We start from the raw sequence: 15927 nt of genomic DNA, 5'->3' as shown, positions 1-15927 counted from the left end.
GAAAAACGATGAAGAAAAGATAGTAAGCATTTCATTCTTAATTTCATAAGTAAATATGGCTACTTTAGTTGTATAATTCAGTTAAATACATTAAGTGGCAAAGAAACCTTTATCTTGAAGGAATAGAATAACCTTCTGCACAGTGTTTAAAATTGACTCACTTGAAGATACATACACGTCAGCATCATCTTTTGGACCAATAGTAAATCCGTTCTCCAGTTGCTTCTCAAAATTGGCTTTAGCCTGCACTATCAAACCTGCCCCAGCTTTAACAAAATCAGGGATTATGTCCGTAAATTTAGGTTCTTTGTAATCGAATATTTTGTAATGCCTGCCTCCTCCAAATTGTAACAATGTAGACAGTAATGCAACAGGAAGCTGACCAGAAGTATCAGACCCTAAAATAAGGGCGAAACCCTGTCTATTTCTCGCTGGATAAGATTCCCTGAGAATGTTCACAACCTCAGGATATGAAAACCATTCAGGTATTTTTCCTCCAACCCTTAAAAGGCGTCTCAACTCCGTACCACTAATATTCAATGTTCTAGTTTGTGTAGTATCCACCTCATTAATTGGAGCGTACCTATTCTCGTCTGGTAAGTAAGTTACCATCCTAAAGGGAACTGGTTCAATTTCCAGCTCGGCTTTGAATGATTCCACTAACTCCTGTGCATCGTATGGACCATAGAAGTCCACACCTTTTGAGTTCTTTCCTGGGCCAGCATGATCTCTACCAACAATAAAATGCGTTGCTCCATAATTCTTACGAATAATCGCATGCCAAACAGCTTCCCTATCACCCGCCATTCTCATAGCTAGCGGAAGCAATGAAAGCTCAGCAATGGAGTCAGGGTAATACTTGATGATCTCCTTATAGACCCTGACACGTGTATGGTAGTCAATATCTCCTGGGTTCGTCATTCCTACAACAGGATGGATTAAGATCTTGGCATTTTCACTTGTGGCGGCTCTTAGCGTCAGTTCGCGATGCGCTCTATGCATAGGGTTACGAGTCTGGAAAGCAACGACACGGTCCCATCCTTTATTCTGAAATTGTGCTCTCAGCTGGGAAGGAGTCTTTCTCAACTCCAAATAGTCGTAATGTACTGGTAGATCAATTGCATCCAACGCACCCCCTACGTAATATTCTCCAGCTTCTGTAAAAAGGTACCGAATTGCAGGATGATCTTCATCCCCTCTAAAAACTTTCTTAGCTTCATTATGCTTGTCAGGCTTGTAGATGTCCCCAACTGTCAAAATAGCCACGGGAATCTCATTATCTTGTAAAAGTGTGATCCTGTCACCTGACGCTATAGAGTCCGCGAACTCTTTGTCCACATCTAAGGTAATTGGGATCGTCCAGACAAGACCGTTAGATAATCGCAAATTCTCCACAACGCTCAAATAGTCAGTCTCTGACAAAAATCCATCGAGTGGAGAAAAGCCTCCATTTAAAATCAACTCCACGTCGCACAGTTGTCTTTTTGTCAAATTCCATTTCTTCAGACCTGTTGCTTCTTCTAACAATTCGATTCTACGATCCTTGTCCCTAGAAATTAAATCCTGAAGTTTAGAGCCATGTGGTGATACCATAATTATTGTTAGCCTAACGTTTTAGAATTGATAAAGCTTTATTCTTGGTAAAGAATAGTACTAATAAATTCAAAAGCTTGAGAAAAAAAAGTCCCATAATATTCCGATACTGCAGTCAAATTAGACTATATATATCGAGGATTCGCAAGCTGCTACGCTTGATGGCCTAAAGAAACGTTCGCTGACGCATACAATAATAGTTCCATGTCCTAGACATTGGCAAAATATCGGTGTAAAATTTCACGTGATCTGAAAATGTCAACTGTGTTGCCATATTTAAAGTTCATCATATCTGGCAGTAGCCAGCAGCATAAGAAACACTACTGTCTTTCAGTGACCATACATGACTGCTCTGCGCGTATCCCACCCACCGAAAATGATGACTTTTTTCTAGGGCGCTTAAAGCACAAAGCATAACTCCAATTGGTTTTTCACCGCAGATGGTATTTCCAGTGACATCTAAGTAATCCTTCCAGGCTGGATATTTATCTTTTGTTTGGGCTTTGTCAGCAAGAATATCCATGGCGTACCGATCTAGTAGCTCGATACTTTTCCATATTTCAATACAGTGATCAATCTTACTCCGAGCTGTCAAGGTTTCAATTTCAGTACCGTCCGCGATTGCGTCAGCAATGTCTTCGGAACTTGCAACATAGCCTGTATAGCCAAATCTCCGACCCCAGTGACAAAAGTCAGAGCTAACTATAACAATACTGTTCCCCTCTTTCAGATAGGTGGATAATTGCTTGCCAATTGCGTAATCGATTTCAGATGAGTTATGGGAAATGAGGATAGGAACGACTTTAATGGCAGTAGGGTCAACCCCGGCGACCTTTATCGTATGGTACAGCATTGGAAATTGCATTTCTAAGGAGTGTTCGTCTTCATCAGACTCCGGATCCAATTTGCCAAACAAGTTCGAAGACTCCAGTAACTTTGTAACGACATCTACATCTACCTTAAGCTCGCCCAAGGGGGTTTCCAATGCCTTATACTGGCTAATGAGGGCTTTATTTTGGAAATAAAAGTGGTGACTAGGCCCAAGAATGAAAACTCTTTCAATATCTTCGTCAAAGTCTAGTCTAGAGTAGCATTTTGCCATAGTACTGCCGCAGTATGTATACCCAGCATGAGGAGAAATAATTACCTTTGCGCCCTTAACAGTAGAGCCCTTTGCCTTGTCGAAAAACGACTTCAACTGGCGAGATAGATTCTCTGGTTTAGAGAGATACCAAGAACCTGAATGAGTTGCAGGTCTAATTGACATTTCGTTAATGTTGTATTTTGGTAGACCAGGATGACCGAAACGTAAAGAGCTCGATTCTGAAAGATGATCCACACCGATTATGCACTAATAAACAGTTTAATACCACTGACCTGACGCTAAGAAGTTATTTTAAGCTGCATGTTATGAAATATGACTTACTGAAGTAGCAGAGATGACTATTTTCAAATGCCCCTTGCTGGAATTAATCACATGACGTATATTCAAAGGTTTATTATATACAATGGTAGCATTGACAGGGAGCTATAAATGACATGGGTCATGAATAACGGTTCAGTGGTCTCCTGCCCGTATCATATAGTGACAATATACATTTGATTAAAGTGCTAGATAATTACTGTGAGCCTGGCCAAAGAAAGCGCGGCCATATGGTCAGTTCTAATCATAATCTGAATCTTCCTCTTCCGAATCAGACCTGTTTTCTAACTCTTTGCTTTCCAAAAGAGCTTGTAGTTCAGCGTCCTCAGTTGCAGTAACTGCCTTAGGTGGCATGGTAACATTGCATACACCTTGGTAGTTCGTGATCACTTCTTCAATTCTAGAAATGGCGTTTTCTAGAGCCTCAATACCCTGGGTCTTGTCCAAAGCCTGGGTCGTAATGACATACAAAGGTGCGGCAACCAACTTAACCTTGATTTGCATTTGCTCTGTCGACGTATCTTCAGCGGCTTTCAAGGCCTCCTTAATAGCTTCAATGCCGTCGTAGCTAAAACAAGACACCTCAACGTCGGCTCTGATTTTGATGGCCTGAGGAGTCAACCTTCTGCTAATATACTGTTTCAACTCTTCAAAGATTTCTGTAGATGGTGCTTCAATGCCCTCCCAAACTGTTTCATCAACAATAGACAACTTAAAAGCGTCATAAGCATGTCCATACTTTCGACTCAAAGGCCAAGCAACACTCTTATACAACTCCTCCAATGGAAACTGAAACTTTTCAGCGCACTGCCTTAGAATAGAGTGAACAGCCTTAGATTTTTGGTACCTTTCTTCACATTTGATCATATCTTCGCTAGAAACACGTCTTTTGGATAAATCAATATAACCTTTTTCCTTATCAACACGAAGAACAACAACAACCTCATTCTTACCAACACGAATTAATTTTTGAATGGATCTAATACGTCTACGAGAAAGTTCGGATAATAGAACCATACCTTCAATATTATCATACTCTAATAACTTCACATAAGCACCCATTTCAGCGATTTGCTGAACGTTGACCATAACCACGTCATCTACCTCCGGGTATTTGTTTTCATAAAACCTGCAGTTTGAAGTTGACATTGCTGCAATGACACCTTTTATTTTCAACTCGATATGGAGCAGTTAGTAACGTGTGAATAGAATCGCAGTTCGTTTTCTGTATAGTCTAACTGAGTTCGTGAAATCAAGTTAAGATTTAACAGGTGAAAAAAAAAATTTTCTGAGCATCGTATATAGTGCTCTCATCACTACATGAGTTATGTAATAACGGTAGACATGACGTATATTATAAGTTATAGCTAATTCGTGTATATGAATTCATGGAGCATATCGCGGGGTGTGCTTAAAATAGGAAGTTCCAAATTCTCTTTAAGAAGGACTGCTTTGCAATTTGTTCCTTTTCTTGTTCTTTTTCTAATTGTAATATGTCAATGTCGACCTGTCTTCTACCGGAATCGAGGTCAATGTCAGCGGTCTTGGTTAATAACCGCCAATTACGAGTGTATAGTTTGTGCCCTACGTAACACACTAGGAATATGGGGAAGGAGAGGAAGCCTTCGAAAAAAGAACGTGCGCTGGGGGCCGAAGCTCCTGCAGGGTAGATAGACGTCCAGAAGGAAACTCCGAGGACTATGAGAAGGACTAATACGCCATACCAGCTGCCGATAATGCCTGAGACGGAAACGTACGGTAGTTCATCAAGAGTGCGGTCTCTGGAACGTAAAGCGTAGCGGAAACGGATGTGCGCAAGATTGATGGCCAGCCAGCAGAAGATGGTGGAGAGGCCGGATACGGCACTCAACCAGGTAAATATCTCCTGCTGCTTATCGCTTGTCGCAATAAAGGAAAGCAGGCCGATAAAGAGGGTAATAAATATTGCCACAAGTGGTCTACCCTTTTTGTCGATGTAGCCGAGCTTACGAGGCAGGTGCCCTACTTGGGACATGGAAACAATGCAACGCGAGCAAGCGTAGACTGAGCTGTTAGCGACGGATAGAATGGCAATGAGGATGATTGCGTTCATTAAAGATGGCAGGCCGCGGACGCCCCCGTTTTCGATAGCAATCACAAGGGGCGATGCCGCGACGTCAACAGATGACGATCCACGCAGCAATCGAGGATCATCGCTGCGGACTAAGCATCCGATTATCGTAAGAACAGCTATGTAGCAACTCGTGATCGTCCAGAATGTCAGCTTTGACGCCTTGGGCAGCGTGCGACGGGGGTTGGAAGACTCTGCTGCAGAGAGACCAACAAGCTCTGTGCCACTGTAACTAAATGCTGCTGTAACGAAAACAGAGCAGAGGCCTTGTAGACGCTCTCCGGCCGTTTGACCAACAAAGGCGCCAGGGTCGTGCCAGTACTTTAGACCCACGAAGCCACCAGAAGGCCCACCGCCCAATACTATTACCACACCGAGAATGTAGAATGCCAAGATTGCCACAATCTTCACCATCGACAGTACAAACTCAGTTTCCCCAAAAGACTTCACATCGAGCATATTAGCACATAGTAGACAGATGTAGAAAATCGTGACCCATACATCTGAGTTCACCGACCGGTTCCAGAACTTGATGGTTATCGACGCGGCAACAAGCTCCAGTGGAAGTAAAATCGCCCACTGTGCCAGATAGTTGATATTAATCGCAAAACCAAACGATGGCTCAACAAACCTGGGCACGTACACCATGAATCCTCCCACCACCGGATAGGCGGCCGCCAGTTCGCCAAGAGAGTTCACAACAGTAAATAAACAAGTAGAAATTATTGTCCATGCAATTAACAGCGATGCAGGACCACCACTATGTAAAGCTGAGCCGGAATTAACAAACAAACCAGTCCCAATAGCTCCACCAACTGCTAACATTAACAGGTGCCGCACCGAAAGATCCCTATTCATCGTTGAAGGCTTGTCTGGCTCATTTGAGACAATTTCAGAGCGCCTCGAGTCCACATCTCGCTCAATAAAATACTCCTGCTTGCTACTTTTCATCTTGCTCAGTTCTCACCATTGGTTCTATAACGTTGAACAAGCGGCTATGTCTCTTGTAGCGTCAGAAAAATCTTCACGTTACCCGGCCTTTGCATTGCTCGGTATCGGAAAATCTCACTATTGTTTTGCCGCCTACGACTGGCTACTGACCACCTTGTTCCAGCTAATAACAGTAGCGTGAACCACAGTAATCTGGTTCCATCAATGCTAAGGACGTCTAGCCACTGGCAGCGTGAGCTGCCAGGTGCCACGTCTAAAAGGACCGCTAGGCGATCGTCACGGGTACTGCTAATTTAACCGTAGATAATCATCGCCAAGAGTATAGGAGGTTATCAACGTGACATTGATTCAACAGTAACCTCACAGCATGCAATAGTAACAACGGAAACTCTCTGCAACGAATTTACTTCAGCATCACACCTGGCATCACAGCGCCTATCAAGCGCCTATCACTGTAGATAGCTGCATAACCGCCAGGATCACAACGTCGATCCAGGAGTCCCATTGCTAAACAAAAATACGTAACGTGCTAGCGGTCCTAAAGCCTAACTTTTAAACAACTATTTCTGTAATAGTATTTTGTATTGCTATTTCTGTCCTGTTGTTGCTTACTACTATTCCTGTCTTCAATGACTATATTAAGTTGTATTACATAAATGTTCCTAAATTAATTAACGTGTAGAAAACAATAACAGGGTTGCGGCAGATTTAATTTCGAACGCATCTAGAATGATTTATAGGCCTATTGGGGAAACTTATTTATATTAAAAAATTAACCATAAATAGATAACGTTACGACTAAATATAAGGGTGGTTTATTTTATTCTCAGGAATGCTTTAAATTGGGTTAGGTTGGGATTTAAATTAGCTGCAAATCATATTTTTGGCGTTAATGATCGATAGAAAATTATCCCCATAGAAAATAGCTTCTTACTGAAGGACTGATTACACTGTCTTGCGTGCTGTTTCAGGTTGTGAATGGGTTTGCGATCCGGTTGGTGAAATGCGAGGGAGAATCGTCCGCTTCGCTGTCTAATCCGCTGCTGTGCTTCGCGTCGCCCTATTCAGCTCGGAGTCCGCTGGCATGTGCATTGACCGTTTGTTAACGGCTGTGGACCGTTGTTATGCCCCGCTAAGGAGGTAGTTGGAGCCCATAAGCGCATTTTTAGCAGCTTCCGCTGCCTGATAATACCCGCTGGGATCGAGGTGTGCGGAACTGAATGGTCAGCTGATCTCAATTCCGGCGGACGCAACCATCCCTTGTGCGCAGTATGCTAAAAACAACAGGGTTACCCGGTCTTGATAGTGGAGATAAAGGCCGGAACCGGATATCTATAGAGTGAAAAAAGAAATATGTGGATACCTTCGACTTTCTCTTACCAAATATACACAATTTTAGATCGATTAAAAAGTCCAGGTTCGTTGGTCAATAATACTCACGAAATCCGTTAGAATTCTAGGCAGGAAGCACTTACTGGAATTAAGGAACTGTCAAGATTGTGCAGTGAAACTAGTATACAGGGGTGGGGAAGATATTAGACCCTTCGAGGCGCGTTAAACCAATTTATTATGCATATGAAGTTGTTTTGGGGGTTGCTGTACCTAGTAGCTTCAGCTTTAGCGCAAGACAGACAATTTCCAGTACTGCGAGTTCATAAAAATGAGCTTCAACTGTATTTTGTTGAAGCATTCCTAGGAACCCCAGGCCAACAGCAGTCACTATGCGTTGATATTAGTCATCCTTATACCTGGGTTATCTCTGGCAAGATATATGAAATCTGTAATCGACCCAACGGAGGATGTCTCACAGGGAACTTGTATTATCCTGGGGCAAGTTCGACAAACGAAGAACTAGATAGCGGGAGGGAATACAATCTGCGATACAGAGATGGCGTGAATATCACGGGTACGGTAGAACGAGACGTGGCTAATATAACTCTGAATAATGGAGTTTTGCTGCTCACCAAGATGTTATTTTTCTCGTCTGAGCTCTCGAACTTATTGCAGGGGTCGCTCGGGCTCGGGGATCAGTACATTGTTGGAGATGAGTCTGACGTAGTTAACTCGAATAACGGGGGCTTCTCGTTTTTGCAGAGGTTGAAAGACTCGAATTTGATTGAAACGTCTTCTTATTCCCTATGGCTAGCTAACGACACAACCACTATCGATGACTTTGGGTTAAAAGTTCAAGATACCGGTCGTCTGTTGATGGGTGCAGTTGACCCGCAGTACTACAAGGGCCCATTGTACCAGTACGATACGGTTCCCGTCGAATACAGTGGTAACGAAGTTGGTCATCACAGGGAGTTTGCTCTACCTCTAACAAAGGTGAGCATCTCAACAACAGATGGTGCGTCTCTAAACTTGACGTCACCAAACTTTACGGAAGTTACAGTTTTGAATACCAGGTTCCACGAGTCATATATCCCAATCGACCTCCTCTTACAAATCGCAATGCAGACAAACGCCGTTTACGTTAATTCTTGGGATAGGTGGTTCGTGGACTGCGATTTAACTAAGTACAATGCCACATTAAGTTTTGAGTTTGGGGAGACTAAAATTAACGTGCCATTATCGCACTTCATAGATACTTCACGTCGTGGGGCTGCGCCAACCACTTCTACGTCTACGCCGACGAACGAGACGTGTTATTTGGGATTGTATCCCAACATCGAGAAAGGATTCTCCATGCTTGGAGCAAACTTCCTCCGTAGCACCTACCTTGCCGTGGATATGGAAGGCCAATCATTTGCTATAGCACAAGCCAAGTTAGGATCAGAAAGAGATACATCAAACATTGCAGCAATCAAATCTGGCTCGATACCGTTTGCAAAGTCAGCTTCTCAAGTGCTCGCTAGTCCGGTCACATTGACTATTTCAGATATTTCAAAGTCAACTGTCTTTCCAAACACATATTCAGTTTTGAATGATCCCGGGAGCGATTTGCTGACTACCAGATCTTTTTACAGCACGTCCAGATCGTATTCCCAATCATCAACGTCTTCATCTTCCAGCGCTGAAGTAGTGTCATCAAACGGTTTGGGAAGACGTGCTCAAACGTTAGATGCTACAAATTTCATCGCCAGTAATTCATTACAATTTATGAAATATATTGTTGCAGTTGGTCTAATTTTCATCATAGGGGTTGTTGTATAGTACTCTGCTGAAACCTTTTGAAAGGATAGAAGTAAGGCAGTCTACGAGAAACCAATTAGTCTTATTACATGAACTTTGGTATACCTTTTATAATTAAACTATTAACACATATATTACCTAAATAGTAGGAACAATGCATATTTTACATGTCTGGTGAATCTTAAATCTTTTTAATATCGAAAAATCACGAAGCGATAGATATAAAATCTAAAAGGTGGTCTTTTCAAAGCACAACTAAACAAAGCAATTAAGACAAACTCTACAAATTATTTTATAAGGCTCATCCAAAGCTGAGAAGTTGTAGTTGTTATATCGATTACTAATGAACGGTCTAGAGGGAAGCGTCTCGAAGCTTTCGCTGGAAAACAACAGTAAGAAGCATAAAAGGCCATTTCGCGCATTCCACTCTTTTAATGAGCCTACTAATCAGTACCAAAACTTCGGAGCCATCCCACATACCGCTTCTACTACCGAAAGTTCTTTTTTGAACCCCCAATCTGGTGCTACAACGCACCCTTTAACTGCTAATGAGCCTGCTCCTCCATCGTCTCATTTGGTTCCAGAACAACGGATATTGGACCAGCAACAAATGCTGACCCGCACATTTGTTCCTGCAGCTGAATCTCCTCCGCCACTAGCGACTACACAGTTTTATAGTTCTAACCAAAATTGCTGTGATCCGAGATTTATGTCCTTATCTGTGTACAACATTCCGGAGAGCGAGACCTTGAGGGCAGCGACCAAGTTGCCAATCAGTGTTAATGTGCAGCCTTTCGCGAAAACAGCTTTTGTTGACGGTGATGTACCGTTGGTTCCACTTGAAGGTGATGGTCCATTACGTTGTAGGCGTTGTAGGGCATATGTGAACCCCAAATCTACATTTACTTATGATTCTAAGATGGTGTGCAATTACTGTCAAATCAAGACACAAGTTTCTCAGCCTCAATATTTTTCTATGGGTGCTAATGGTCAAAATCTTGGCTCTGTAGACAGACAAGAGTTAAATTGTGGTGTAGTTGATTTCCTTGTTCCAAGTGAGTACCATGTCAAGCCAAATCAACCTACTGTTCCACTTCACTATGTGTTTTTAGTCGACATTTCCTCTTGGGCGAACGAAAATAAAAGTTCTCTAACAGTTCTGGAAGGTGTAAGAACCTCCATTACCTACATTGCGGAACACCAACCAAATTGTAAAGTAGCCATTATTGCGTTCGACCGTTGGTTAAGATTTTTTAATTTGAGACCGGAAGCAAACCGAGCACAGGAATTGGTGGTTTCTGAGCTAAGTGAAGTGTTCCTGCCTCTATTCCATGGACTCTTTGCTAGACCTGCAGAATCTATGCACGTTATCCAAGACACACTGCTAAAACTCGAAACTTTCATCCAAGACGATAAGTTTTCTCACAAGAACGAAGCATGCTTTGGATCAGCAATTGATGTTGCTATGCTTGCCTTGCAGACCTGCACCAACGGTAACGGTGGTAAGATTATCGCGTCACTGAACATGATACCTACTCTTGGAGAAGGTAATTTATCCATCAGTAAAGACGATGGGACCAAGAAGCACCTAAATTGTGAAAATGAGTTCTACACCAAGATTGCCCAAAGTATGCTCAAATCCTATGTTTCGATAGATTTGTTCTGTACAGGCTCTGCTTTTATGGACCTGGCCACTATCGGTCATCCTTCGCTAGTCACGTCAGGGCGTTTACAATACTATCCAAATTTTAATATAGACAAAGATGAATTCATCCTTGTCAATGACATGCTACACTCGGTTTCTAGCAACATCGGTTACCAGGCTCAACTAAAGGTGAGATGTTCTTCTGGACTTTCTGTCCAGAACTACCTTTCTGTTGCATGTGGAAACTCGGACAAAGACCCGATTATTCCAGTTGTAACGACAGACCAAAGTTTTGATGTATTGTTCAAGTACGATGAGGTATTGCGCTCGAGAACTGACGTATACTTCCAGGCCGCCATCCTCTACACCGACCTGGATGGAAACAGGAAGGTGCGTACCATTAATACCACCGCTGCTGTTAGCACTAGTGTCGGGGAAATCTTTAAGTTTGCAAACCAGAATGTTATAACAAGCAGCATCATAAGGGACATTTTATCCAAAATGAAGGAATGTAACGTTACTCAGCTTCGGAAAACCATAGACACCCGCTTAACAGAAATCTTGGCTCAGTATAGAGCGCACGTGGACGGTTCCAGTAGCACACAGCTAATTCTTCCTGACGCTCTTAAGTTCCTCCCAGCCTATTTCCTGTCGTTTAAGAAATCCTACCTTCTCCACAGTAATAACTACTCGAGCCGCGATAACGATCGTGTCGTGGATTATTTCAAGTTCTGGCAACACAACCAGCCACAATTCTCCTACAAACTCTACCCCCAAATTTTCCCCTTACACGAGCTTCTAACCCCAGAAGATTACACGTTTTATGACGAGAACAACCTCCTTCTCCAATTATACTCAACATCCGCCCTGACTGTCCGCAACTCCCACTCTGCCCTTGTTAACGGTGGTTGTTACCTCATTTTTCAGGGCGATCTAGTGTACCTCTGGTTCAACGAAAATACAAACCCCCACTTACTCCATGACCTTCTATCAATAAAAACCCCCGCAGATTCGATTAACTACGCCCACCTGTCATTATTCGGAGCGCAATTCCCTGTTCTAGAAACTGACATCAATTCCCAAGCGCGTAACATAATCCAATACTGGGCTCGACTAGTCAATCGCTCCTTCTTACCTGTCCTCCTCCTAAGACCAAACGTTGACTCATACTACTCCCAAGTACTAGCAGCGCTCATGTGTGAAGACAAGTCAGTGGAATCACTCGAATGCTACGATAACTACCTACTACTACTACATCGTACAATTAAAGAAAACGTCCAACAAGACCGCTTCACCAAACTTTCCTCCTTTAACAAAGAAGGGAACGACAGCATCGCCCAGCGATTCATACATTTCTAGACAGCTGTATATAGCCTACCGGAGCCTACAATAGTATCACTCACTTTGTTCACTTCGTTAACCGTGATTCACGTGACCTCGGTCTAAGAATAGTTACACCTTAAAATTTTTCTATTGAGCCTAAAGGAATGGCAGGAAGTGTATAAAGATCTAGAAGTGGATGCATACTTTACTGAATCATAATTGCATTGGCGCCAGATATTTTCTCTACTGAAGGCGTGAATCCAAGACACGTCCGCTGGGAGTAATATTCAACAGCTCTTATCTATACGTTTGTTATACGTATTTCCTGTTATTCCCTACGTTAGGTACATAAACAAGCTAATAATAAGCGGCGTTTATTTACAACCATTAAAGGATCAACCAAACAAACCAAACAAAAGTGATAAACGGACAAACAAAGGATACGCCATTATGCTCCGTGATACTAGTAGTTCATTAACACCTACGTCCTCGAGGAATGCGCGGAGGATTTCAAATAATAACCCTTTCAGAGGAATATCTACTGAAGCAGGGGGGCTTTTAGAAAAAGATCAGTCCGATTTAGGTTTCAATTCATGGGTGTTGGGTAACAGAGGCTCTAGTAAAGCAGATAAAGTAGAGGAATTAATGACAGGGATTGGAGTTGAAGATAACAATGTTAAAAATGATGTGGCAAACTCGTCGCACAGTGATAAGAGGGATTACAGGTATGTTAACGATTAACTAAAATTGTTTTACGCTGGTTTGAGGTTTAAACGGAAAGACGGCTATTTTCACTGTATGAGTGTGTTTTCAAATTGTGAGAAAAATGGTCCCCTCCCCCCCCCTTGAAACGTATTGAACAAAAACCGGTGAAAACCGATGCTTTTCCAATGCAAGCTTTTCGTTCACAAGACACACTCATATTTTGGTAGAGGGCTGGTCACAAAGGCTTACGAATAGATACTAACAGATACAACAGAATGAGGAAACCACCAATGCGTCCAGCATCGAACAATCCATTTCTGGACGACCTGGAGAGTGGTTCCAGTAGTAAGACATATGATTTTACAGAAGAGGCGCAAAATTGGAAAAAAGACACTAATGGCTACGAAAGGCCTGAAACTATTACGAGAGAGAGAGGTGAGCGTTATCGCAGTGCTCGTGAGGAGAAAGAAGACTTGAGGCGGGCGTACATGGAAGAACGTAAAGTGTCGGACAGGCACTGCCACGAAGAAGACCTGCCACCCTCGTATGAAGAGGTAGCTGGTAGTAAACAGAGATATAGTAGAAAAGAAAAACTACCAGGACGGTTTACAGGTGCTAGTTCTGATGTGAAGAGTCAAAAGCTTGCACACGGCCAAGTGTCCTCGCGGTCGACTGGGCGATCCCGCACATCTGGGCCTCACCATCCGGGCGAGAGAAGTGAAAAAAAAAGTCACCACTATAGGGCTACCGGGGATAGGAAACAGCACAGTTCTTCCACGAAGGACAAAAATGGATCGACAAAGCATGTACCAGAAAATGTTGACACAATCGACAAGTTGGATGTGACGGGTTTGTTTGGAGGTGCATTTCACCATGATGGACCTTTTGACGCCTGCACTCCACATAGGAATCAGAATAAGAAGGTAGCACCTGTGCTGGCGTTCCCAAAGGACGGACCTAATTCCACTTTGACAGGAGTAACAACCGCTCCTTCCGCTAGAGGGCAAGTTTTTGGAATCGAAGTCGACGATGACTCCTATCTGTATCATTCAATAAAAACATCTAAGATCGCAGGCTCTAGTGCAAGCACACTGTCCGATGGAATTCCAAAACAGAATGTAACACAGTTTGACGCTAAAAATAAAGCGGATTTGGTGCATGGTCCTACTACTCAAGGTTTAGGCTCTACCACATTTTTGGATGGTGCACCCGCTGCGCCGGCGGCCATTGAAGATATGAATAAACACTCTACTATTGGAAGAAAGAAATCTTTGAATCAAAGGCTTACTAAAGGGATATCAGGCGACTCAGAAAGGCGATCAAATCTGAAACTGACTAATACACATCCAGGCCATGTTGACTTTGATTCTGGCGGTAAAGGCGAAGATGACGACAATGATTACGATAATGTTCGTGGCGATCAAGATACCAAGAAAGCTCTTTCGGGGAACAAGTTTTTGCGCAGAGTGAAGAGTTTGAAGGTAAGCAGAAGAGGCTGACAGGGTGTGTATCATGCACTTATATATTACCTCCTATCCCATGTTTTGTAGTTTTACTATAAGCCTTCTCTCATGTTAGGTGGAGTAAAGTTGTAAGAATATATGTGAGTACAAATTCAAAACACTAAGGCAGAGCAGAAGGTGGCATTTTGAGAAGGGGGGTTCACGATAGTGGCATATTTTAAAGAATGTATAAGTATCCGATTGGTTGAGTTACCATGTCGGTACCTGGGGGTTAAATTTGGTTCTGTACACGCACACAGCTTTGAAGCACTATAACATCGGTTTTATAACTCTGTACCCACATTATATTTCTAATATAGTATTTATCACTTTTAAACAGTTAGTTAGTTAGTCCATGCATAGTATTCATAGTTTTAAGAAGTTCCTTTACATCATCAGCATATTGTGTTGGTTTCGTAAGCCATTTCAAGTTTTAATCGTAATTTTTGTACTTAATATTGGAAATATAGACAGGATTATTTTTTGAATTATGTACAGGTAAGCTATAAAAGATCAGAATACGAACTCTGTAGGCTTATATTGCTCTGGCAACTTGTTTCCAACAACTTTCCAGTTGATGCTTTCCCATACTCTATCTAAATACTGTGACTTTCCAAACATACCATAGTCATGTAACCAAACTTTTGGAGAAGCATCAATAGCTAGTAACGGAATATAAGCACTAGTCTCTTTGTACATCGCCTTATTGATTGCATTTTCAAGAATCTCCTTCTCTGTGGGTAGGTTTGTTTGATCTTCGTTCAGCTTCCGTTCTAGTTTACTGTAGTACTCATTTTTCTCCACAAGTAAAGGAGATCCGGAATTGTACGTATTAACAATGAATAGTTTGTCAAAACTAACAAGCTTACCGGAAGTGGATTGAGGAACTTTTCTTGCCATCAGCCAAGTAAATCCATCGCCATTTATGCCAAGATTGGAATTTAGAAACAGGGTTTTAAACTCCGGAATAGAGCCAAACGACTCTATGAGCGCCTGATGAAGCTCTCCACACTCAGTCTCCAGCGGTTCTGTAGAGAAGGTCTTGGACAATAAAGGGGGGTTCAATAGTGTACTGAAACCAGGCTTCTCGGTGATCAATGGTAATGAGCTGCCACGCAACGAAGAAAATGCAAAGCTCGTGTTGTATAATAGTGAGGCATACGAAAACGCCTTTTTCTTGGATGGAATTTCAGCAAATTCGTAAATAAGAGACTCCAAAGGTCTATCTTCATGGCTTCGCAGAGAACTTCTCAGCATCTTAAAGTACAATTCTGTCCTGTCGAACCAGGCTACTTTAAGTCCATCTTTGGACAATAGACCCGGTATGCCATTACCTGGTTGCAAATGCTCATAAGTAGGGATTTTATAGCACCTCCGGAAGGTTCTGACCACCACACGGTTCCCAAACATCACTACTTACTGGTCTTCTGCCAACTACCTACATAGCCCTTCTTGTATCGACCATCCTCAATGAGATCGAAAATTCTGCATCTAATTTTCGACAATCTTTGAGCCGGGTAACAACGTATCAACAGCAGAA

The 15927-nt window shown here is 42.5% G+C and overlaps 8 protein-coding genes across 8 annotated transcripts; 3 read left to right on the top strand and 5 right to left on the bottom strand.

Moving 5' to 3' along the window:
* Positions 1 to 90: 90 nt before the first annotated feature.
* MET3 (sulfate adenylyltransferase) lies at positions 91 to 1593 on the bottom strand (the record flags this gene model as incomplete). Its single annotated transcript, XM_018130765.1, has 1 exon — positions 91 to 1593. One exon carries the CDS (start codon positions 1591 to 1593, stop codon positions 91 to 93), a length of 1503 nt encoding a protein of 500 aa, XP_017986254.1.
* Positions 1594 to 1879: 286 nt separating this feature from the next.
* Positions 1880 to 2860, bottom strand: MHO1 (Mho1p; the record flags this gene model as incomplete). Its single annotated transcript, XM_018130764.1, has 1 exon — positions 1880 to 2860. The coding sequence occupies one exon, from the start codon at positions 2858 to 2860 to the stop codon at positions 1880 to 1882; it is 981 nt and encodes a 326-aa protein (XP_017986253.1).
* A 396-nt stretch (positions 2861 to 3256) lies between these two features.
* SUI2 (translation initiation factor eIF2 subunit alpha) lies at positions 3257 to 4165 on the bottom strand (the record flags this gene model as incomplete). Its single annotated transcript, XM_018130763.1, has 1 exon — positions 3257 to 4165. The coding sequence occupies one exon, from the start codon at positions 4163 to 4165 to the stop codon at positions 3257 to 3259; it is 909 nt and encodes a 302-aa protein (XP_017986252.1).
* A 262-nt stretch (positions 4166 to 4427) lies between these two features.
* Positions 4428 to 6077, bottom strand: HIP1 (histidine permease; the record flags this gene model as incomplete). Its single annotated transcript, XM_018130762.1, has 1 exon — positions 4428 to 6077. One exon carries the CDS (start codon positions 6075 to 6077, stop codon positions 4428 to 4430), a length of 1650 nt encoding a protein of 549 aa, XP_017986251.1.
* Positions 6078 to 7646: 1569 nt separating this feature from the next.
* YPS7 (putative aspartic endopeptidase) lies at positions 7647 to 9233 on the top strand (the record flags this gene model as incomplete). Its single annotated transcript, XM_018130761.1, has 1 exon — positions 7647 to 9233. The coding sequence occupies one exon, from the start codon at positions 7647 to 7649 to the stop codon at positions 9231 to 9233; it is 1587 nt and encodes a 528-aa protein (XP_017986250.1).
* Positions 9234 to 9555: 322 nt separating this feature from the next.
* Positions 9556 to 12216, top strand: SFB3 (Sfb3p; the record flags this gene model as incomplete). The annotated part of the gene is made up of 1 exon (XM_018130760.1): positions 9556 to 12216. The coding sequence occupies one exon, from the start codon at positions 9556 to 9558 to the stop codon at positions 12214 to 12216; it is 2661 nt and encodes an 886-aa protein (XP_017986249.1).
* A 414-nt stretch (positions 12217 to 12630) lies between these two features.
* Positions 12631 to 14384, top strand: PAL1 (Pal1p; the record flags this gene model as incomplete). Its single annotated transcript, XM_018130759.1, has 2 exons — positions 12631 to 12905; positions 13160 to 14384. 2 exons carry the CDS (start codon positions 12631 to 12633, stop codon positions 14382 to 14384), a joined length of 1500 nt encoding a protein of 499 aa, XP_017986248.1.
* A 516-nt stretch (positions 14385 to 14900) lies between these two features.
* Positions 14901 to 15797, bottom strand: MRP1 (mitochondrial 37S ribosomal protein mS43; the record flags this gene model as incomplete). The annotated part of the gene is made up of 1 exon (XM_018130758.1): positions 14901 to 15797. One exon carries the CDS (start codon positions 15795 to 15797, stop codon positions 14901 to 14903), a length of 897 nt encoding a protein of 298 aa, XP_017986247.1.
* Positions 15798 to 15927: the final 130 nt, after the last annotated feature.

Source organism: Eremothecium sinecaudum, chromosome II, assembly GCF_001548555.1.
Source record: "Eremothecium sinecaudum strain ATCC 58844 chromosome II, complete sequence".
Taxonomy (NCBI): domain Eukaryota; kingdom Fungi; phylum Ascomycota; class Saccharomycetes; order Saccharomycetales; family Saccharomycetaceae; genus Eremothecium; species Eremothecium sinecaudum.
Note: the sequence above shows the minus strand (reverse complement) of the source record. Positions and strands in the feature narration are given on the sequence as shown.